Source organism: Aegilops tauschii, chromosome 7, assembly GCF_002575655.3.
Source record: "Aegilops tauschii subsp. strangulata cultivar AL8/78 chromosome 7, Aet v6.0, whole genome shotgun sequence".
Lineage (NCBI taxonomy): Eukaryota > Viridiplantae > Streptophyta > Magnoliopsida > Poales > Poaceae > Aegilops > Aegilops tauschii.
In genome coordinates this window covers 446,599,354-446,624,067 of record NC_053041.3, presented here as the reverse complement: position 1 = coordinate 446,624,067, position 24,714 = coordinate 446,599,354, and the positions used below count along the sequence as shown (strand labels likewise).

At 47.9% G+C, this 24,714-nt stretch overlaps 1 protein-coding gene across 1 annotated transcript; it reads right to left on the bottom strand.

Annotated features, from left to right (window-relative positions):
• Positions 1-1,357: 1,357 nt before the first annotated feature.
• LOC120968972 (two-component response regulator ORR22) lies at positions 1,358-1,777 on the bottom strand. Its single transcript, XM_045231476.2, has 2 exons — positions 1,639-1,777; positions 1,358-1,533 (listed from the first exon to the last, which is right to left on the bottom strand). Exons 1-2 carry the CDS (start codon positions 1,775-1,777, stop codon positions 1,358-1,360), a joined length of 315 nt encoding a protein of 104 aa, XP_045087411.2.
• Between the last annotated feature and the right edge of the window lie 22,937 nt (positions 1,778-24,714).

Here is a 24,714-nt window from a genome sequence, read left to right as displayed (position 1 = left end):
TTTTTCTTGGCTATCAGCCTAATATGAAAGGGTTTTGATGCTACGATCATGTGGTGCAACGCATGATAGTGTCTCGATATATGTACTTTGACGGTCATTCTTTCCCATTTTCATGAAATTCGTGCTCCATCAAATACATTGACACCAACATTCGTACCTTCGTGTCAATGTCCCACGCTGGCTCGTATAGACAGAGTCCCATGCCCCGCACAACCGCTGTTGACATGTCCTGGCCACCTGCTGCCATGTCACACATTTCCGCTACCATGTTGCCTGAAATGGATGCCATGGCACCAGATGCTGCCATGGAAGCCCATGTCACCCCGACATGCTGCCGCGACACACATTTCTACCATTGATATACCCGAAGAGGATATCATGTCATCTATTTTCTTACATGACAACCCTTATATTACCATGCCCGCCTCTGTTGTAATGACTATAATTACTGCCTTGACACCCATTTTCGCACCCAATACCACTGAAATGGCTACCATGGCACCCATGCTACCGAACGTGCCCTAGTTGTGCCCCCAAACATTGAGATCATTCTTGTGTCACTTTGTCACCAACACCAAGGTCCACGCCACCCTCACACCCCGTGGTCAATCGGGCATAACGCATGTCTTCTAGTCCAGCACCCGGTACAATTGATCACACTCTCACCATCATTGTCGCATCTCCACTGCAGCGCTCCACTCTTGCTACTCTTTGGATCCCAATTGGCAAGCAACAATGCATGCTAACATTTTGGATTGTCTGTGGGTTCACCCAACATCTTGGCATCGACTTCTTTGAGGCCTTTTCTCCCATTGTCAAGAGACCACCATTCACATCATTCTCCAAATTGTTGCATCTTGTTGATGGGCCCTGCATCAACTCAAGATCAAGAATGGGTTCTTTCATGGGATCCTGGAAAACATGTTCTCTATCAGCATTCCACCGGCTTTGCCAATGCTCATCGTCCAACCAACACATGCCTTCTTGCCCAGTACCTGTATTAGCTCAAATTTTGGCATCACCTCCCGCCGCCAGAACGCTGGCTACTAAATGGGATGGAATGTTTATTCGGAAGGGTACTAGTAGAGCGTTTTGGTACTAAAATAGAAGTGTGTGTGCACTAACTCATACATGCGGGGCGTTCATAGATGCAATCTAGATTTATGTGTTATGCATCCAAAGGTACATCTACTTAGGTGGAGCCGGTATGCAAACACTTGGTTGTGCATACCCAATGTTGACACATGAAACATGGCCACCCAAACCATTCGGCGCCCACAACGTATGTGCCAACTTGCTCAGGCAATACTCGGTCGAGGACTCTTGTTCATACCCATTTAAGGTAGAAAATGGAAGATTAGATTAGGGAAAAGGCTTTACCGATGACGGGAAGATCCATCTCGAGGTCGATGAGCTTGAGAAGCTTGAAGCCGTCCATGTCCGACAGGTACACATCGCTGACCACCAGATCGAAATTGTCCCTCCCCTCGCTAAGCATCTGGTGGGCCATCACCGCGTCCCTCACGATTGTTGCTGCCGCGCATAAGAACCAAAACCAAGAAACATCAACATATTAGTCCCAATAGATTTAACCATGCGACTTGGATCTAGATGGAATAGGTGGTTAGGAACACTCACGACGGTAGTTGCGCATGCGCAGGAGAACCTCCAAGACCTTGAGGCTGACAGGATCATTGTCGATAGCGAGCACACGCAACCCCGGTGGGAACCCGCTCACAATCGCCTCCTTTCCATGCCTTTCCTCACGCATATCCATCTCTTCTTCTTCCCTTCGATAAACTAACCACGATTTGCTAACCAACATCAAGAAACAACCAAGACATGGCAAAAACCCTACAGAAATCCAAGAATAGCAAGAAACAGGCCTAGGAATTCACATCTTGTGCAAAGGATCCCTGGACGGCGTGCTAGGCGCAAAATAAATTTGATGTTGCAAGAACTCCAGAGTAGCAAAAAGGACTCGAGGATGGACAGATGATCTTATAGATCGGCTGAAATTAATGGGTGCCAAATATAGAAAGTGCTATTCACATGTAAATTTTTGTACTCCTTAATTTCGCTATTTCAGTTTCTATCTCATTGCCAAAATGATGCCGGGCTGACCTCTCTTTGTGTTTTGTTGTGTTGTGTGGTTCACGGGGAACCACCTTTTCCTTCCTATTTTACCCTAGCAAATCTTGGAGGATAGGTATGATTTGAATCCTTGTGATGTGTCTGATTGTTGTTTAGGTATGTACGATAAGTCGATAGAATTCATCATGTCTTGTACTCAAATCAGTTGAAGAATTGTGTTACGTGATCATATAACCTAAGAGTTGATATGTTTTATGAGAGAAAGTGAATCACCCTCCAAAACGAAGACTTCATTACAACATCAAGATCCCGTAGAATGGAGAAGTTATTTCTTCAAATTTTGCATCTAGCGTATTGTATCTATGGTCGATGACTATGATTTACTTAATGGAAATATGCCCTAGAGGAATATCTGTATTATTATATTTCCATACCAGAGTTAGGAGTTTATATTCTATGCTATAACTGCTATGATCCTGGAATATGCGATTCAATGGAAAACCCATATGCACATGTGGAATGATAAACTGTAAATTAAAGGTTCCTAGTCTCGCCTCTAAGACTAGCTCAAGTGTTCTTGGTGTTCATGTTTTCCGGATCTTAGATATTGTTAAGTGTAACAATGATCCTAAAACCACAATGAGACCATGACGTTATACGAACGATCATATTGAATCGACCCAATCTTGTTTGTTATGAATTGAGTTAATATCGTCTACATTCAATAGTAATAACACGGAGTGTTAGCGTGTGATATTGCTCCTCAGACCATGAGAGTATCGTGGTCACTTCTTACCATGCGATGGGCTTTAGGGTTGCTCAAACGCCACCTGTAACACGGTGATCATAACGACAACTTACAGGTTCATCAGAAAGTTTGACAAGTGACCGGATAGTGTCGGTGTCAAAACCGGCGGATCTCGGGTAGGGGGTCCCGAACTGTGCGTCTAAGGCGGATGGTAACAGGAGGCGGGGGACTCAATGTTTACCCAGGTTCGGGCCCTCTCGATGGAGGTAATACCCTACTTCCTGCTTGATTGATCTTGATGATATGAGTATTACAAGAGTTGATCTACCACGAGATCGTAGAGGCTAAACCCTAGAAGCTAGCCTATGATTATGATTGTTGTTGTCCTACGGACTAAACCCTCCGGTTTATATAGACACCGGAGGGGGCTAGGGTTACACAGAGTCGGTTACAAGGGAGGAGATCTACACATCCGAATTGCCAAGCTTGCCTTCCACGCAAAGGAGAGTCCCATCCGGACACGAGACGAAGTCTTCAATCTTGTATCTTCATAGTCCAACAGTCCGGCCAAAGTATATAGTCCGGCTGTCCGAGGACCCCCTAATCCAGGACTCCCTCAGTAGCCCCTGAACCAGGCTTCAATGACGATGAGTCCGGCGCGCAGATTGTCTTCGGCATTGCAAGGCGGGTTCCTCCTCCGAATACTCCATAGAAGATTTTGAACACAAGGATCGTGTCCGGCTCTGCAAAACAAATTCCACATACCACCGTAGAGAGCGTAATATTCCACAAATCTAATCTGCCGACAACTCTTCATAACGTGACATCCTGTCGTGGTCCGGTCATTACGAACCGTTTTTCCCAGCCTGCCACTGCACGCGTTGCGAGGCGGTTTTCTTGGCACGTCTTGTCAAAGCAGAGATCGTGTCCCCTTATCACGGGATTCTCATCAACACGGGTGTGGGTAACCCAATCGTGCCTGCTGGTATGACTCCTCGATTTTAGGCAAGTTCCAAACGGCCACGCGGAGGACGCTTGATATTCACCCTCTTTATAAAGGGGCCAAGGCCTGTCCTTTTCTTCTCGCACTCGATCCTTCCCTTCTCCCACCTCAAATTCCAACATCCAAGGCTCAGGCTAAGCGCTTCGGACCTTCAATCATGTCCGGATCCAACCTTCAAGGCCGGTGACAAAGGAGGACATCAAGAAGCTAAGAGAAGCCAGGCATCTGACCGCCAAAATCTCGCACAGGCTGCCTGCTCAAGGGCAGGTCATCCCCACTCCCGAACCCAACGAGAGTGTCGTATTTGTTTCCCACTTCCTCCGAGGGCTAGGGTTTAGTCTTGATCCCTTTGTTAGAGGGCTTATGTTCTATTACGGGCTTGATTTCCATGATCTAGCTCCGGATTCCATCCTTCACATCTCGTCGTTCATCGTCGTGTGTGAGGCCTTCCTCCGCATCACCCCACACTTCGGCTTATGGCTCAAGACCTTCAATGTGAAGCCGAAGATGATAGATGGGCGACATGCAGAATGCGGAGGTGCCATAATAAGCAAAGGCGCCGATGCTCCATGGCCAAAGGGTTCCTTCCCGGAGATGTCCAACTTATGGCAGCGGGAGTGGTTTTACATCACAGCTCCTCGAAGTACTAAGTGGGTAGCTGCCCCCGCCTTCTGCTCGGGCCCCCCGCCGCAACTGGCGTCATGGGTCAACAAGGTGCTGGACTGGGGGCCAGTTAATGACGTGCCGACATTGCAGAGTCGCATCCGAGATCTCCTCAAGAGAGATGTCAGCCTTGTCAAGGTAATGCAAGTCATGCTAGTTCATCGGGTCCTGCCATGCCAACGTCGACCTCTCCGTATGTGGGAGTTCAACCCGGAAGGACCGCGAATTATTCAGCAATTCTTCGGCATGACGCTCGAAGAGATGTATGGATTGTTCTTCGGATCACGAATAAAGTGTCCGGACACCACCGAGGATGCGGGTCTAAACTGCAATCGTCCAGATACCCACGTAAGTAATTCTGCGGCCGAACATGCTGTCTTATATTTGTCACAACATCATTCTTAAAAAATCGCTCTTTGACCAGGATGGATAAAAAAGGCGAAGATGATCAGGTGTTCGGCCCCCCTTCCCGAGGGCTCACCGGATCCTGTACTAGCCAGGATGCTTGAGCACGCACCTTATCAAGTGCCATCAGAGGAAGATAAAGGGAGGAATAAAGAAGCCGAAAGCGGGCCTCACGCATTACTCATTCAAACCGGGGGAATTAGTGTCTCCGCAAAGGAGGATAATCGGGGAGAAGAATCTAAAATTCCCTCTCCCCAAGGAAGGAAAAGGACCGCCTCTGAAGACTTGGAAACGAGGGTTTCCAAACGAGGGAAGAAACCTTCGTCAGGGGGCCCTGCCCCGGAGGGCGTCCTTACCGCACCGTGCCCGCAAGGGGGTCAGCTCTCCACCGAGCTGTAAGTGAACAAGAGTACTTTTGGTAAATATATCCTGCTTCATCCCTGAGGACAATAACCGAGACGTGTGTCTTGCAGTTCGGATCGTAGCCCTTCTCGACAGAGTTCGTCTTCGGGGGATCTTCTTCCGGAGATGATGGAGAGCGAAACGCCCCCCCTGTCTCCCCGCCTCATGAGGCGGACGACCCTGAGGTGTGGTCGTGGAGGATTTCTCCTGATCCTCCAAGGCCAGAAGGTAACCCTTCGGCCACCCGAAGTCCGGAGTATTCGGCTCCTAAGGAGAACAACAGAAAGAGTCCGGGACTGTCCGGTGCACGACCGGACGCACTGATGGGTCTTCTGGAGCAAGCGGCTATCTCAGAGGCGCATCGTACTTTAATGGGTACGGTGGTTGAGAGGATTTCATCCGCCAAAAGTGGGTTGCATGAAGCTTTTATGAGCCTGCTACGAGGCTTTGAGGTACGCAAAGTAATATTTTTTTTGACGATACCGCACATGCTAGGTGTGCCCTATACAGATAGTAGCCCCTGAGACTCTGGTTGCTATCCAGAGGCGGCAACCAGAGGATCATAGTCCCAGGTAATGATCATGCTGCTTACATGTGCATGCGGCTGAGGGTCCGGCGGCTGGCCGGACTGGTGAGTTTGCCGAACTGAGGCGGCAGCTTGATGCGGTAGATGCCGACATCGTGCTTGTTAACAAGCGGCTTGACGAGGCACAGGGTATGTATTTTCCGGTGGTCAGCAGATATTAAGAGGAGCATGATGCTAGTATCTATAATATGCTGTGACTGCAGATGGAGCTGCCGTCGTGGAGACCCTTCGGGCGGAGCTTGTCCGAGCCAAGGAACAAGCCAGGAGAAGTGATGCGGCCGCCCTAAAGGCGGCCGAAGAGTTAAGAGCCGAACAGGCTGCTCATCGCCAGAGCGAAGATAAAATAGCCAAGATGGCTGTTGAGCTGAAGGATGCCGCCGACCGGTATGAGCTTCTTGAAAAGGAAAACCAAGCGAAAGCGGCGGACCTGAAGAAAGCCATGGTAGCAGCCAAGGAAACCCACTCTAAAATCAGAGCGACGAAGGAGGAGCTTCGTCAAGCCGGAGAAATCATGGCTGGGAAGCCCTTTTTGTTGCGGACAAAGTTCGGAGATCCGAAGTATGCCCCTCTGGATCAATTATGGAGTGCTGCAGATGCGTACTTGGACTTGGCAACGAGTGCTGCTGATGCGACTGAGTTTTTTAAAGATCAGAAAGATCATGAAGTGGAAAGGTTGTTCTGGTCACAGTTCAGTGCTCCCACGTGTCCGCTGCTGTTAAATGAACAAATGGCCGAGTGGGCTGAGCTCCATAGGTTGTCCGGACTTGCCATGAGGTCTGTCGTGGATCATCTTTGGCCGGAGGGACCAAGGCCGAATAGTTATTTTGGTTTAGTGCAATGATTCCTTGGTGTTGTGCCGCATATCGACGCTGTAAAGAGGTCGGCGTGCATAGAGGGTGCGCGGATGGCTCTTGCCCGTGTTAAGACATACTGGGCAGAGATGGAGGCCACCGCTATTGCAACCCAGGATCCGGCCGTAGGCCAGGTCTCGGCCGAGCACTATTTTGAAGAAGTCCTAGAAGGTGCTCGTTTAATAGAGGCTCAGTGCTCGAAGAGTATCATGTTCGAGTGACATGTATCCCAATTGTAAAAACAATGCTATTTGGATTATAAAGGCTGTATTTATACTTTTGCCTGAAAGTATTATGATGCCTCCTGTGCGGCCGTTTATGTATGTATATAACCTGAAAGTTGCAGTCGTCGGCTTCAGCCCCCACGCATATAATGCGGGGGTGTTCGGAAAAGCGCGTATTGACACTTGATCCAACGTCTTGGTCCATTAAGGAGGTGATAGCGCGGCGAACAAGGCAATCGGACTATATAGCTTTAACACTTTCACTTAGCCATAGGAGTTTGACGGTGGGGCTACTATATAGCCCCTGGTACTTCCGCGCTCATCCGAATACGGGGCGCGTACATACATGACCGGGAAACAGGCCCTTCGTTAATGCGGAGGAATCGCGAAGATTCTGCTGAGTCATCGAGTGGTTGACCAGTCTCGCGCTTTATCATGACAGTCAGTTTTCGGCTTTCTCTACTGAGGTGCTCGTCCAGATGAACCAGGGCACAATCGCAGCAGTTCTCCCGGTGCCACCTTAGCCGATAGAGTGGAACGTAAGGTAGCAAAACACGGGAGCCGGGCAAACCCAACTATTGACCAAAGACATGATTCGGAGCTGATGTATATAAGGCCAAACTCGCGACGCCGAACACTCCCTAAGGTATTCGAACTTTACAACATATACTGGGCTGAGTAACGCCCTCGATAATGAGCCCTGAATTTCCAGGTACGTGCATTAGTCTGACGTGATGAAATGTCAATAACGCCAGCATCCCTTTCGGTTGTGTTGAGTATCCGGAGGGTGTGAAGCAACAAGAGACAGTAAAAAAGGTTTACACAGGGTCTTAATCTAAAAAGAAACCTTTGAGCGGGGCCCTGTTGCACGTCTGCGCCTGTGTCTCCGTTGTGCCGTATCCTAGAAGGGTGTAGCACGATGATCATCTGTAAAAGAGAAAAACCTAGGTGAAAGTCTTCGTGCGAAAAATTGGTTATTCTTAATGAACCATTAAAATGCAAATTAAATAGGGTCAAGCCGAATTGTAGCCCTTTTTACATGCGGGAAGCCCCTAGCACCACCTATGGGGGTATATCCATCGACCCAATCTCAGGTTTATCTGAGCTGTTACAGCTAGTGGTGCGCCGGACTCGTCTAGCCGTGTCCGCGGTCTTGACGACCGATCATTTATTCTGGTTGGAGAGGCCGTTCAGTGTTCGGCTGCTAGAGCCGCCGCATATTCCTCCGCACGTAGGGAACGCTCTGAGTTTCCACTAACTATGATGATGCCACGTGGACCGGGCATCTTAAGCTTAAGATAAGCGTAATGCGTTACTGCATTAAAACGAGCGAAGGCCGTTCTTCCGAGTAGTGCGTGATAGTCGCTTCGGAATGGAGCGATGTCAAAGGTTAATTCTTCGCTTCGGAAGTTGTCGGGAGAACCGAATACAACCTCTAGAACTAGAGAGCCCGTGCAGCGGGCCTCTGGGCCTGGTATTACTCCTTTAAAGGTAGTATTGCTTTGGCTGATTCTTGTCGGGTCTATCCCCATTTTGCGGATTGTGTCCTGATATATCAGATTAAGACTACTGCCGTCGTCCATAAGGACTCGGGTGAGATGGTATCCGTCAATTATTGGGTCTAGCACCAGGGCAGCCGATCCTCCATGCCGGATGCTAGTCGGGTGATCCTTGTGATCAAAAGTGATTGGGCAGGCCGACCAAGGGTTGAACTTGGGGGTGACGGGCTCCACGGCGGATACGTCTCGGAGTGCGCGTTTGCTCCTCCTCTTCGTTACGTGAATCATGTTCACTGTTTTGACCTCTGGTGGGAATTTTTTTCTGTCCCCCAGCGTTTGGCTGGCGAGGCTCATCCTCGTCTTCACTTGGTGTCTCCCTCCCCTTGCGTTCAGCGTTTAGCTTGCCGGCCTGCTTGAAGGCCCAGCATTCTCTGTTGGTGTGATTTGCAGGTTTGTCGGAGGTGCCATGAATCTGACATAATCTGTCTAGAATCTTATTTAGGCTGGACGGTCCATCTCTGCTGCCTTTAAATGGCTTTTTCCGTTGACCGGGTTGAGAGCCCCTGAATCCGGCGTTTACCGCCGTGTTGTCTGGGCTGTCTTCGTTGTTTCGACGCTTGCTTTTATTGCGTCGCGGTTTTCCATTGCCATCCCTGACTTCGGATGTGCCTGGGTCACTGGTGCCGCTACGGGCCAGCCAACTATCCTCGCCCGCGCAAAAGCGGGTCATAAGGCTTGTTAGGGCTGCCATTGTCCTCGGCTTTTCCTGGCCGAGGTGTCTGGCGAGCCATTCGTCCCGGACACTGTGTTTGAAAGCCGCTAGGGCTTCGGCATCCGGGCAGTCGACGATTTGATTCTTCTTAGTGAGGAATCTGTTCCAAAGCTTTTGGGCTGACTCTCTGGGCTGTTGAATTATATGACTTAAATCGTCTACATCCGGAGGTCGGACATAAGTCCCTTGAAAATTAGCCCTAAAAGCATCCTCAAGCTCTTCCCAACTTCCAATTGAGTATTCAGGGAGGCTTTTCAGCCAGTGCCGAGCTGGTCCTTTCAACTTGAGGGGCAAGTATTTGATGGCGTGGAGATCATCTCCACGAGCCATGTGGATGTGAAGGATAAAGTCCTCAATCCAGACCCCAGGGTCTATTGTTCCGTTGTATGCCTCTATGTTCACGGGTTTGAATCCCTCTGGAAATTCGTGATCCAGCACCTCATCGGTGAAGCATAGGGGGTGCGCGGCACCCCTGTATTTGGATGTGTCATGGCATTCTGACGGTTGTAGTGTTCGGTTTTGATTCCGTGCCAGAGCACGCTTCCTAGATCCATAGATGGACCTGGTCGTACCGGCTTTTTGGTGCAAGTCCTTACGTAAATCATGTGCTGACTTATGTGCGACATCGTTAGCCGCCCTATCGTGGCCACGGGGTGGTCGATCCGGCTGATCGGCCGCTTTATTTTTCGGCCATATGGGCTCTAAAGCCTGGTCATCGAATTCAGGCAGCAGCTTGCGCTTTGGATAGCTCTTTGTGTGGCAACTGCCACCGTACTTTTCTTCAGTGTCTAGCACTTTGTTCCATCTACTGTTGAGTGTATTTTGCACGGCCTTAAGCCTTTGCTTCTGCTTCTTCAGACTCCTCGCGGTGGCAATAAGCCTTCTATGGAGGTTCTCTTGCTCCGAATGCCTTTCCGGGATGATGTGTGTGTCGTCGTCCGGGCTGTTCTCCTCTCCGGAGACAGGTTGATGAGATTTACCCTCGGCGTTGCCGTGATCGGACAGCGGCTCCGTACTATGTTCGCCGTCCGCTGGCTCATCCTGCTCTGTCGCTGGGTCCGTGTGGTCGTCGTTTCCTTTGGAGTCGACCGGGGTATTATTCTTTCTTGCGCTGTTATCGCTGTTTTTGCCGAGGTGGGTTTTGGAGCGGCGCCTACGTCGTCGCTTTGGTTGCTTCTCGAGGGGATTATCCTTCGCTGCATTCTTCCGTTCCTCATCATTGTTTTCTTTGGGTGTATCCACCATGTATATATCGTGTGATGAAGTGGCTGTCCAGCACCCTGTGGGCGGTGGTTCTGCTCCTCTCCTACATCGTCGTCCATACCGTCGATGTCTTCGGAGTCGAAATCAAGCATGTCGGTTAAATGGTCGACAATGGCTATTAAGTGGGTGGTGGGTGGGGAACGAATTTCTTCGTCGTCCGCTTCCCACTCGAGCTGGACATAGTTCGGCCAAGGGTCTCCTGACAAGGAGAGAGACCTTAATGAATCTAGCACGTCGCCCAAGGGAGAGTGCTGGAAAATATCCGCGGAGGTAAACTCCATGATCGGTGCCCAATCAGATTCGATAGGCACGGACGCAAGCGGTTCGGAGCCCGTGGCCGGGGACGAATCCAAGGGTTCAGCAACACATGTCTCATAAGAGGTGAAGTCAGTATTCGGCTCTAACGCCGCTAAGTGTGCGGCCTCCGTGGCGGGGTCCATCCACCCGTCCTCGGACGGCGCAATCTGCTCTGAATTAAGGGCCAGAGTAGCCACAGGTGTGATCTCCCGAACACCGTCCGACGGCTGAGCTAAGTCATGCTCGTCGTGACTGTGCGGCGCACCTGACGTGGGCTCGAATCCATCGAAGATCAAGTCTCCGCGGATGTTGGCGGTATAGTTTAAGTTTCCAAACCTGACTTGACGGCCAGGGGCATAGCTCTCGATCTGCTCTAGATGGCCAAGCGAGTTGGCCCGCAGTACGAAGCCGCCGAATACGAAGATCTGTCCGGGAGAAAAACCTCACCCTGGATCGCATCGCTGTCGATGATCGAAGGGGCCATCAAGCCTTTATCGTGACGGCACAGTGGAACTCTCAATGAAAGCACCAATGTCGGTGTCAAAACCGGCGGATCTCGGGTAGGGGGTCCCGAACTGTGCGTCTAATGCGGATGGTAACAGGAGGCGGGGGACACAATGTTTACCCAGGTTCAGGCCCTCTCGATGGAGGTAATACACTACTTCCTGCTTGATTGATCTTGATGATATGAGTATTACAAGAGTTGATCTACCACGAGATCGTAGAGGCTAAACCCTAGAAGCTAGCCTATGATTATGATTGTTGTTGCCCTACGGACTAAACCCTCCGGTTTATATAGACACCGGAGGGGGCTAGGGTTACACAGAGTCGGTTACAAGGGAGGAGATCTACACATCCGAATTGCCAAGCTTGCCTTCCACGCAAAGGAGAGTCCCATCCGGACATGGGACAAAGTCTTCAATCTTGTATCTTCATAGTCCAACAGTCCGACCAAAGTATATAGTCCGGCTGTCCGAGGACCCCCTAATCCAGGACTCCCTCAGATAGCTCGAGAGTTGGATTTGCTCCTCCGATGATGGAGAGATATTCTTAGGGCCCTCTCAGTGTGACGACAATGGTCATCATCTGGATAGAAACACGTGACTTCGTCACAGGGATGCTGGAACACAATAACGAGAAAGAAGAACAAAGCCGGTAACTAGGATTTCGGTATAGTGAGCATGGTGATGACTGAGTAGGATACTGACGCATCCCGGGTTTTGCAAAGTATCATGAAGCAAAGGGAACATCATATGATAAGCAAAGGTTCACTTGAATATCATTCGTGTGCTCATAGGGATCGATATGGACGTCCACGGTCCCGCTATCGGTCATTTAACAAACGGTTTCGTTCATGTCTATGAGTTACCGAACCTACGGGGTCACAAGCTTAAGGAAATCATGATCTGCTAAGTGTTAGTAGGATGGGAGTGATGGGAATATATTTGTGGAATTGTTTCATTAATATTCGGAATAGTTCTGAGAGGATCCGGAAGCGTCTCAGGGTCACCGAAAGGGTTTCGGTGAATATCGGGTAATACCGTGTATTACCGATAAATATATATAGGTGGAAAATGTTTCCAGGGAAGTTAAATTATATATAATGGTCTGAAAATATTTAGAACTGTTTTATATTTAATTTAATATCAACGGGCCTAAAAAGGCCAAGTGGTGGAAGGCAACTTGGGCCAAAAAGGCCCAAGTGGGAAAGTGCCTCCTTCCTTAAGGAAGGAGGCCGAATAAGGGATGGGGAGGAGTCAGACTCCTCCTCCCCTAGGCTGGAGCACCAAGGGGGACTCCTTTCCCCTTGGTGGCAGCCCTCCCTCTCCCTCCAACCTATATATACTAGGGTATTTTGCTCTTTTGGATATACAAGTTTTGGAGCCTCCTCTAGTTCTAGTTCTAGTTGGTCCTAGTTGACTAATTAGAGCTAGTCTAGTCCTCTTGTCCTCATAATTAGAAGCCCTGTGTGGTTCTAATATCCTCCCTCTAATTCTCCGGTGACGATTAGCTCTGGACGGCGAAGCGCTGCCGAATCGTGAAGGCTCCACGCTTGCAACCAAGTAGAGAGGTTGTGCTTCGGTCTTCGGTTCGAGGGACTGTTCAGGGACGGTACGAGGGACTCCAAGTATGATCTACACTGACACGTTCTTCTTCTGCTGCCACTCGGTGATGGTAACGATTGTGATCCCAACCCGTAATGCGTCTTCATATTGATCTTGGGTGATCGTAGGCACGGTTTTTTCTACTACGTTTCCCAACAGTGGCATTATGAGCGGTTTTATAAGTAGATGCAGGTTGCCATCTAGATCACATGTGATTGTGAGGGTTGATGTTCTTGCTATGCTTCCCTCGAGTGTTTCTTTGGTTCAATTCATTGATAACATGTTGTCTCTTTGTTACAAGGTTCTGACAATTGATCGGCTCTGGCTGTCGACGCTAACAGTTCCTTGGGCTTCACCATAGTTGATAGTGAACCGAGATGGATAATCTTCTGGGGGGTCCGTATTTGACGGAGTTTAGTTTGGGGGATGAGATTTTTATTAAGTCTCTTCTTTCACACACCCGAAACTTAATCTAGCATCTAGAATTACCGCCTAAATTGTGGACGTAGGTAGCTAGTATTACTTGTTAAAACTGGTTAACCACGTAACTATAATTTTTCTTAAACGATTAGAGGATGTCTAACTTTATTTTGCAGGGTATGCATATGATGTGGTATATCCTTCGTCATGATAATGAGTTTATGTATGAGATTGTTATATGTTGTAATGTTAAGTGGCCTGCGCATCACGGCATGATGGCTGGAGCCACGAGGTTGCCATGTTAATGTAAATATAGTAGAGATAGACTACAGTTTACTGATGACGATGGTGTCGGTGTACTAAAGTTTGGGCCCTTTAGCACCCCATACCTGTGCACGGGCAGTCGTAGCCGCACGCGCGGTGAAGCATGAAGAGGGCGATCAAGGATAAGAACAAGATCACTAGAGAAGTGGCCAAGCTAGAGACCAGAGAACAGATGACGAGTTGGACCCCCGGCAAGATCCTTGCCAGGACGGCTTGCGAGACCCCGCAAGATCCTTGCCGGGGCGGCTTGCAGGGCACTAACAAAAACACCACCCTTGTGGTTGAGAGCTCTGACACCATCGACAACGTTAAGGCCAAGACCGAGAGGCGCGTGCGTAGTGGCGTGCGGATCTTTGTGAAGGCCAGAAGACAAGGTGCCTAGCAAGATCCTTGCCGAGGACGTCTGCGAGGCCCCGGCAAGATCCTTGCCGGGGATGTCGGCAAGACCACAGCGAGACTCTGCCACCCCGTCACCACTCCAGCACAATGGCCGGCCTACCAGCCTCGCAAGCGCCTGCGTGGTGGCATGCAGATCTTTGTGAAGATCCTGCCACCTCTCCAGCGCAGTAGCTGGCCAGCCAACTTGGCACTGCATGCCCCGTCAGCATGAACGCCTGTCAAGATGGAGCAGGGCGGGGACGGACGGGACGGGTTCTACTCCCGTCCCCGATAAAGCTGAAGGGCACGTAAGCGGCGCATTGAATGTGTTTGTCCTAAGACGCCGGTGATAAACATAGACACTGTAGCTACTTTACACCTCCTGTGTGCCACTGTGGCAGCCCCTTGGACATATAAAAGGAGGCCCAAGGTGTACTGGAGGAGGATTCATACTTTTGAACCTTTGGGCCCAGCTTGCATGCGTAGCAGCTAGCCGAAGCTCAAGAACACAAAATGTACACCCAAGCAGGACTAGGGTTTTACGCTTCTCAGCGGCCCGAACCTGGGTAAAAATCCTTCGTGTTGATCATTAGATCCGCTCTTTGCACCACCCCTCTTCCTTGCCAAACCGTAGAAGGGATCCATGTGATCCCGTAGGTGTCGTTTTGCCGACATCTTTGGCGTGGGATGGACGAAGGGCCTAATCCTACTTTGCCCCTACCTCCGCCAAGGGCGTGAGCGTAGTCGTGGTATGAAGCGGGAGGATGGCAAGGACTATTGCCGGGTGGTGTTGTTTACTTAAAAAGATAACAAGGGCTCGTTCCTTGGTGTGAGCCTCGCTTATGCACAAAAGAACCTGGCAAACACCCTTTTTCTTCATTAATACGTTGATTAACAAGTAAAGTTCATGCGGAATATAAGCATGAGCAAGGGGTTACAAAGTTTAAATTTGACAAGTGCCTGCAGGCTTGAGATCTAAAAAAAGATAAGATGCCCGTAATCCCTTTCTTGTCCCTCTCCTCAGGAAGCGAATCAAGATAGCGGGAGGGCGAAAAGAGCACCTAGGCGAGGTGCACGCGACAGAAGACACCAAGAGAACATCCCGGCGGCCATCCAGGAGAGGGCTGGTGATGATGGTGTTGGGGGAGGAGCTGAAAGATGAGGCAGCGGGCCGGCAATACGAGACGAAGGCATCGATGCCATCGTACTCCGACTAGACGACCCACCACCCACCTTCTTTGTCTTCTCCGGCCTTCAAGGCGCCAGCCGCCAGAAGCGGCAACCACGAGATGTTCAAGGAGCTGGCTTGAAGAGCCACCGCCAAGAACTGCCCCCGGAAAATCGCTCTGCCGGGGAGAAGGCCAGGTGCAGATGGTGGTGCTGCCAGTGTCGCGTGGTGACGATGCGCCCGACGTTTAGTCGGACCCGTCCCCATCGGTCTCCTCCTTGTCACTATCGCTCGAGGAGGAGCTTTCATCGTCGGTTGAGCTCTCTGCGCAACACCCTAACCGTATTCCCGAGCGCCCAAAGACCTTGATGGAGAGCAGGTCAGCCTCCACTAGTTTGAAGCGAAGGATGTACCCTTTCATCAGGCAGTGGGCACGTGCGAAGGTTTTCCAACCACGACGGAGGACATCACATGAGGGGCGGGGAACTCTACATCCACCCACATGTCGCCATTGCAACAACCCCTCATGTGAAGCCTCAAACTCGGCGGCTGGTCGACCTCCAGCACCCTCGCGAATGGCTCGGGAAGGCGAAGATGGCTACGCCGCGGTCCGCGCAGCCCCACGACAAACTCCAGTGCCGTGTCTCCAGCATGACCACTTGACGAAGCGGGAGGAGACGGCGGCGCCACAGATGCTCCACTTCCGCGTCCACTTCTGCCTCAACCACCTCGCCAACCGCGACCCCATCCAGCGCTCCGCCTTGGGCGCTTGGCTCTTCCTTGACCGCCACGGCTCTCTGGTGGGAGGAAGATCTTGTCGCCTCTGCTGGGGGGTGGCCACGACCACGCCCTCTCGGCATGATGGTGGATGAAGAACAAGAAGAAGAGAAGACGCAAAAGGATGTCCCTCTTTCTCCTCCCGATTTCCCTTTTTATAGCCGAGCAGGAAGGGCTGGGGGCTGGCTCCATACCCTCTCCGGAGAGCCCCTTCGAGTCCGGCTCATTAAGACCATGGGCAGCGAGCGGAGTCGTCGACCGCCCTCCACGCGCCAATCAAAGGCGCATGGGTATCTACCATGGCACGCCTTCCCATATCCCGCATGTCCGCCACCTACCCCGCGCCATGCATGCGGCGTACGTGGCAAAAAAGGCGGGCATAGTGGGAGGTGTGAAACGGCGGTTACCATCCCGTGAATAAAGGCTATTCACGGGCCGCTGGGAGCACAACAGACGAGAAGATTATGGCAGTTATCCCCTGCCATGCGTGCACGCACACTGTTTGGGCCTGGCCCAACGACGCTTCGCGCTCGTGTGTGGCCCAGGCTCGGGGGCTCCTGTCAGTGTACTAAAGTTTGGGCCCTTTAGCACCCCATACCTGTGCACGGGCAGTCGTAGCCGCACGCGCGGCGATGAAGAGGGCGATCAAGGATAAGAACAAGATCACTAGAGAAGCGGCCAAGCCAGAGACCAGAGAACAGAGGACGAGCTGGACCCCCAGCAAGATCCTTGCCGGGACGGCTTGCGAGACCCCGGCAAGATCCTTGCTGGGGCGGCTTGCAGGACACTAACAAAAGCACCACCCTTGTGGTTGAGAGCTCTGACACCATCGACAACATTAAGGCCAAGACCCAGAGGCGCGCGCGTAGTGGCGTGCAGATCTTTGTGAAGGCCAGAAGATAAGGTGCCTAGCAAGATCCTTGCCGAGGACGTCTGCGAGGCCCCGACAAGATCCTTGCCGGGGATGTCGGCAAGACCGCAGCGAGACTCCGCCACCCCATCACCACTCCAGCACAATGGACAACCTGCCAGCCTCGCAAGCGCCTGCGTGGTGGCATGCAGATCTTCGTGAAGATCCTGCGACCTCTCCAGCGCAGCAGCGAGCCAGCCAACTTGGCACTGCATGCCCCGTCGGCATGAACGCGTGTCAAGACGGAGTGGGGCGGCGACGGACGTGACGGGTTCTACTCCCGTCCCTGATAAAGCTGAAGGGCACGTAAGCGGTGCATTGAATGCATTTGTCCTAAGACGCTGGTGATAAACATAGACATTGTAGCTACTTTACACCTCCTGTGGCCACTGTGGCAGCCCCTTGGACATATAAAAGGAGGCCCAAGGCGTACTGGAGGAGGATTCAGACTTTTGAACCTCTGGGCCCAGCTTGCATGCGTAGCAGCTAGCCGAAGCTCAAGAACACAGAATATACACCCAAGCAGGACTAGGGTTTTACGCTTCTCAACGGTCCGAACCTGCGTAAAAATCTGTCGTGTTGATCATTAGATCCGCTCTTTGCACCACCCCTCTTCCCTGCCAAACCATAGAAGGGATCCACATGATCCCGTAGGTGTCGTTCGATAGATGGCAAAGGTACACGGAGGACCCTCACGAGGAGAATGTGTACCAGGTGCGGGACGAGGAGCTATAATTTCGTGCCACGGCGGAATTTCTGAATTTGCTGTCACGACAACATTTTTTGAAATAGTCACCACAACAACATTTTCCAAAATTGCCGCCACGGTAACGTTTTTGAAACGATTGCCAAGATAACGAAATATTGGCCGTCACGATGCTTCAACAGAAGATTGAAGATGATCACGGAGAATTCCCGATGCCCAGGGCTATATCATGCTTTTTTGAATTGCCTGAGATGTTTATCCCTTTATTGTTTGCACCATTGATTGCGCAATTGTCAATTATTAGGGTGATCTCTCACAGTAAATATCAAGTTAAAAGGTGCTCTGCCGAGTGTTGCAACCATCTATAGCATGTGGCCTTTCGGGGTACTACATGCTACCATGAGTACAATCGGGAAATGAAGTGTAAGATGGGTGAGGTAGGACTTCGCAGCAGAGATACTCGGTTGCCTTGAAGTTCTAGCAGAAAAGTTCTGAGCTCGGAGCACAAAGCATCAAAAGATGAACAAGAGTCATATGGTGATATCGGCAAAAGATTGCCTACTGGTTGAAATTCACATCATATGAGATGCTACCATCCATGGGTGTGTATGAGATCAGGATCTTGAATCACCCACTTTCAATTATGAGAGATGTTGATATGAGTGGGGTGCACTTTATATTAAAATTTGTTTAAACACTAGTGCAACATTAATTATGAATAAATGTCTATGTGTAGTTTGCATTATAGTTGTAGAATTATGGCTCACGGTTCCACCTTTGTTGTTGAAATTGATTGACTATTATCTATCTAGTTGAATCTGTTATGATTGAGAGGATTGTTCTATAAGAGTGCCAAGAAGGATTTTGTCCTACCGCATGCTTGCAATGCTCTCCTGCAAATGCTATGGTTGACGAGACTAATGTCTTTCGATCCAAAAGGCTAAGAATTACATTACGACCTGCTTGCTTCCACGAAACCCGAACTTCAAAATGTTTGGGGTAGTTATGTGATATTCTTGGAACTAAAAATTGTTTTCAGATACAAAGGTTAAAAGATATATGATATCTAAAGAAGTGTTTTGTTTGCAAGTTCTGGTGGAAGTGTTTAACTATGTTTGAGACTAAAACGTGCAAGATCCGGAAGAACACCAGTCATGAGTTGATGGTGAGAACTTAAAGAGAAAGAACAAAACCATAGGATGTAATGAGACTTACATGCCTAGGGAAGTTCGGGGCTCACGCCACTCTTAAAAAGTTAGAAAATTCTTCTATCGAGTGTGAGAAATATTGAAAGTAAAACTATAAAAAGTTTAGAGGCACAAAGAAAAGAAGACTGAAGTGTCCAACTCAGATAAGAATGCCATACAAGTTATAAAGATGTAGAGAAAGTCAGTCAAGTAAAATGTAATTCTTGAGAATTGTGATTAAATTGTTAAACACTGTGATATGTCCATTTTGTATCATGTTTCCTTACTATTATTTATAATGTTTTTATCCATAATAATGCTTTTTGGAGTAATTATGATGCCTTTTCTCTCATAATTTACAAGGAACACACCAAGAGGGATAATTCCGGCAGCTGGAAATCTAGACCTGGAAAAGCTACGTCAGGCCACCTATTCTGCACAACTCCAAATCAACTGAAACTTTACGGAGATTTTTTATGGATTATTTGAGAAATATTGGAGCCAATAAACACCAGAGGGGGGCCACCAGGTGGGCACAACCCACCTGGGCGCGCCAGGCCCCCCAGGCACACCCTGGTGGGTTGTGGCCTCCTCGGCCCACCTCCGGTGCCCATCTTCTCATATATAAGTCATTTTGACCTAGAAAAAAATAAGGAGGAGACTTTCGGGATGGAACGCCACCGTCTCGAGGCAGAACTTGGGCAGGAGCACTTTTGCCCTCCGGCGGAGCGATTCCGCCGGGGAACTTCCCTCCCGGAGGGGGAAATCATCGTCATCATCATCACCAACAATTCTCCATCTTGGGGAGGGCAATCTCCATCAACATCTCCAACAGCACCATCTCCTCTCAAACACTAGTTCATCTCTTATGTTCAATCTTGTTACCGGAACTATAGATTGGTGCTTGTGGGTGACTAGTAGTGTTGATTACATCTTGTAGTTGATTACTATATGGTTTATTTGGTGGAAGATTATATGTTCAAATCCATTATGCTATTTAATACTCCTATGATCATGAACATGTTTATCACTTGTGAGTAGTTACTTTTGTTCTTGAGGTCACGGGAGAAATCATGTTGCAAGTCATCATGTGAACTTGATATGTGTTCGATATTTTGATAGTATGTATGTTGTTATTCCCTTAGTGGTGTCATGTGAACGTCGACTACATGACACTTCACCATATTTGGGCCTAAGGGAATGCATTGTGGAGTAGCAATTAGATGGTGGGTTGCGAGAGTGACAGAAGCTTAAACCCCAGTTTATGCGCTATTTCGTAAGGGACCGATTGGATCCAAAAGTTTAATGCTATGGTTAGAATTTATTATTAATACTTTTATCATAGTTGCGGATGCTTGCGGGAGGGTTAATCATAAGTAGGAGGTTTGTTCAAGTAAGAACAACACCTAAGCACCGGTCCACCCACATATCAAATTGTCAAAGTAGCGAACACAAATCAAACCAACATGATGAAAGTGACTAGATAAAATTCCCGTGTACCCTCAAGAATGCTTTGCTTATCATAAGAGACCATTTTGGCCTGTCCTTTGCCTCAAAAGGATTGGGCTACCTTTCTGCACTTTTGTTACTATTATCGTTACTTGCTCGTTACAAATTATCTTGCTATCAAACTACTCCGCTACTTACAACTTCAGCACTTGCAGACATTACCTTACTGAAAACTACTTGTCATTTCCTTCTGCTCCTCGTTGGGTTCGACACTCTTACTTATCGAAAAGAATTACAATTGATCCCGTATACTTGTGGGTCATCAAGGCTATTTTCTGGCGCTGTTGGCGGGGAGTGAAGCGCCTTTGGTAAGGAAACATTTATATAGTGTGCTGAAATTTATTGTCACTTGTTACTATGGAAAACAATCTTTTGAGGGGTTTGTTTGGGGTATCTTCACCTCGTCTGGAACGACAATTAGCTACCCCTCAACCTACTGCACCTATTGAAAATATTGAATATGAAATTCCTTCGGGTATGATAGAACAACTGCTAGCTAATCCTTATGTAGGAGATGGAACCGAACATCCTAATATGCACTTGATATATGTGGAACAAATTTGTGGATTGTTTAAGCTTGCAGGTTTACCCAGGGACCATGTTATGAAAAAGGTTTTCCCTTTATCTTTGAAGGGAAAAGCATTGGCATGGTATAGGCAATGTGATGATATTGGATCATGGAATTGGAATCGTTTGAAATTGGAGTTCCACCAAAAAATTTATCCTATGCATCTAGTTCATCATGATCGGAATTATATATATAATTTTTGGCCTCGTGAAGGAGAAAGTATCGCTCTAGCTCAGGGGAGGCTTAAGTCAATGTTATATTCATGCCCCAATCATGAGCTCTCAAGATAAATTATTATCCAGAACTTTTATGCTCGACTTTCTCGTAGTGATCAAACCATGCTTGATACTTCTTGTGCTGGTTCATTTATGAAGAAGACTATTGAATTCCGGTGGGATCTTTTGGAAAGAATTAAACGCAACTCTGAAGATGGAACTTGACGAAGGTAAAGAGTCAGGTATTAAACTTAAGTATGATTGTGTTAAATCTTTTATGGATACTGATGCTTTTCAAAAGTTTAGCACTAAATATGGACTTGACTCTGAGATAGTAGCCTCCTTTTGTGAATCATTTGCTACTCATGTTGAACTCCCTAAGGAGAAGTGGTTTAAATATCACCCACCTATTAAATAAGAAATTAAAGAACCAATACCAGTTAAAGAAGAAACTATACTTTATAATGTTGATCCAGTTGTTCCTTCTGATTATATTGAGAAACCACCTTTCCCTGTTAGGATTAAGGAACATGCTAAAGTTTCAACTGTGGTTAACAAAAGCTATATTAGAACACCTAAACCTGATGAACAAATTAAAGTAGAACCTAGTATTTCTATGGTTAAAGATCTCTTGGAAGAAGGATGGGAAAGTTATTTACTTCTGTGAAGAAGCTGCTAGAATTGCTAAACCTGATAAAAGAGATAAACATAGACCTGTTGTTGGCATGCCCATTATTTCAGTTAAAATAGGAGATCACTGTTATCATGGTTTATGTGACATGGGTGCTAGTGTGAGTGCTATTCCATACACTTTATATCAAGAAATTATGAAAGACATAGCACCTGCTGAGATAGAAGAAATATATGTTACTATTAAACTTGCTAATAGAGACACCATATCACCATTTGGGATTATTAGAGATGTTGAAGTCTTATGTGGGAAAATTAAATACCCTACCGATCTTCTTGTTCTTGGTTCCCCACAAGATGACTTTTGTCCCATTATCTTTGGTAGACCTTTCTTGAATACAGTTAGTGCTAAGATAGATTGTAAGAAACAAACTGTTGGTGTTAGCTTTGGTGATGAGTCTCATGAGTTTAATTTTTCCAAGTTTAGTAGAAATCATCATGAAAAAGAATTGCCTAGTAAGGATGAATTAATTGGTCTTGCTTCTATTGCTGTTCCACCTACTGATCCTTTAGAACAATATTTGCTAGACCATGAAAATGATTTACATATGCATGAAAGAAATGAAATAGATAAGGTTTTCTTTGAACAACGTCCTCTGCTTAAACACAATTTGCCTACTAAAACCGTAGAAGGTCCTCCTCCACCTAAAGGTGATCCTGTGTTTGAATTAAAACAATTGCCAGACACTTTGAAATATGCTTATCTTGATGAAAAGAAAATATATCCTGTTATTATTAGTGCTAACTTTTCAGAACATGAAGAAGAAAGATTATTGAAATTTCTAAGGAAGCACTGAGCTGCTATTGGATATACTCTTGATGATTTAAAGGGCATTAGTACCACTCTATGTCAGCACAAAATTAACATGGAACCTGATGCTAAACCCGTTGTTGATCACCAACGTCGGTTGAATCCAAAAATGAAGGAAGTGGTAAGAACGGAAATCTTAAAACTTCTGGAAGCAGGTATAATCTATCCTATAGCTGACAGTAGATGGGTAAGTCCTGTTCATTGTGTCCCTAAGAAAGGAGGTATTACTGTTGTTCCTAATGATAAGAATGAACTTATTCCACAAAGAATTGTTACAGGCTATAGAATGGTGATTGATTACAGAAAATTAAACAAAGCAACTAGAAAAGATCGTTACCCTTTGCCTTTTATTGATCAAATGCTTGAAAGATTATCTAAGCACACACACTTTTGCTTCCTAGATGGATACTCTGGCTTTTCACAAATACCTGTTTCTCAACTGATCAAGAAAAGACTACTTCTACTTGTCCCTTTGGAACTTATGCTTATAGACGTATGCCTTTTGGTTTATGTAATGCACCTGCTACCTTTCAAAGATGTATGACTGCTATCTTCTCTAACTTTTGTGAAAAGATTGTTGAGGTTCTCATGGATGACTTTTCTATTTATGGGAAGTCTTTTGATGATTGTTTAAGCAATCTTGAGCGAGTTTTGCAGAGATGCGAACAAACAAATCTTGTCTTGAATTGGGAGAAGCGCCACTTTATGGTTAATGAAGGCATTGTCTTGGGTCATAACACTACTGCAGGATGGTCCAAATGCGACACTACGATCAGAGACCCTTCGACGAAACTGTGTGCGATGCCATAATCGCAAACGGTGGTGTAAAAACCCGTCAAAAAGGTGCAAAACGTTTGCGATGATGGATGCATCAAACACGGTTCAGATTTTAGTTGCGTGTGCGATGCAGGGCATACGATTCAGTTCAATTAACTGTTTGGGATGAGGAGGAACAAAAGAAATGGGCAGCCAGATGAAGGCGTGTGTGATATATAGCATACGGTTCACTAGGATGAACTGTGTGTGATTAGGCAACACAATGGAAACGGTTGAACTGAACAAGATGTGTGTGATACGTGGCAAACAGGTCCGTAATCAGAAATGTGTGCGAAGACCAATAATAACACAAACGATTGATGCTAATAAGCCGTGTGATTTGCTATATCTATAGTAGAATAAATATATACATATATATATATATAAAACTGAAATAAACATCCAATTACATAAGTGACTATACAGATCATTCGCACACACCTCAATAAACAATTGCATGCATTCTAAAGTAGGAGAAACGATCGTCTAGTCATCTACTTCTTGTGATGCTCTCGCCACTGCTATGTGCCTCAATCCCTCGTCTGGGTTAGGAAGAAGAAAGTTCCTCATGTCAACGATCCGCCTGTACATCTCGTAGCTTGTGTATGCGTCCATGGACGCGTACTTGACATGTTGTTCATCCAGTCTCTCATGCCACACACTGTGCCAGGCGTTCCTGTCCTTATTGCTCTCATTCTTCATCTTCATGTAGTAGGGGTCGATGATGGCTGAGGCGAGGTCAACTAGGGAGTTTAGTTTGTTTTTGTCGCTGCCCCAGACCTTGTAGTGGCGCTGGATGTTGACAAGATTCGGGCATTTCAAGCCCGAAACCTTGAGCACTTTTAGATCGTTGGTGGTGTCCACCGCAGCAAAACTGTAGTCGGAGCTGTTGATAAACCTGGAGAAATGCTCGCAAGGCGCTGTGGCCAGGTGGTAGTGGTAGACGAGGATGTCATGTCGCACGCACAAATGGGCGACGACAACCTTCTAATCGTGCCCGGCACGACCCATGGTGTACTCGAGGTCGAAGCCGACCACTTGGTACTTGCCCTCGGCAAGGAACTGCTCCATAGTTTGGATGGATCTCTCCACCGAGACCGAATTGTTTGTGTACACCACCGAGAGAGCCTTCCCCCTCACGTGGGTGTCCATGACGTGTTGCGTGGTGAGCTGCCCGCTGTTGTCATCATCGGCCACTGGGAGCGCCATTGGAACCGCTGGATGTCCTCTCTGTATGTGTCCTCGTGGGTGTGCTTATTGTGTCGTGTGAGACGAGATATGAAGGTAAATGGCCGCAGGAATAAAAGGGGGCCAGGCGGCGTG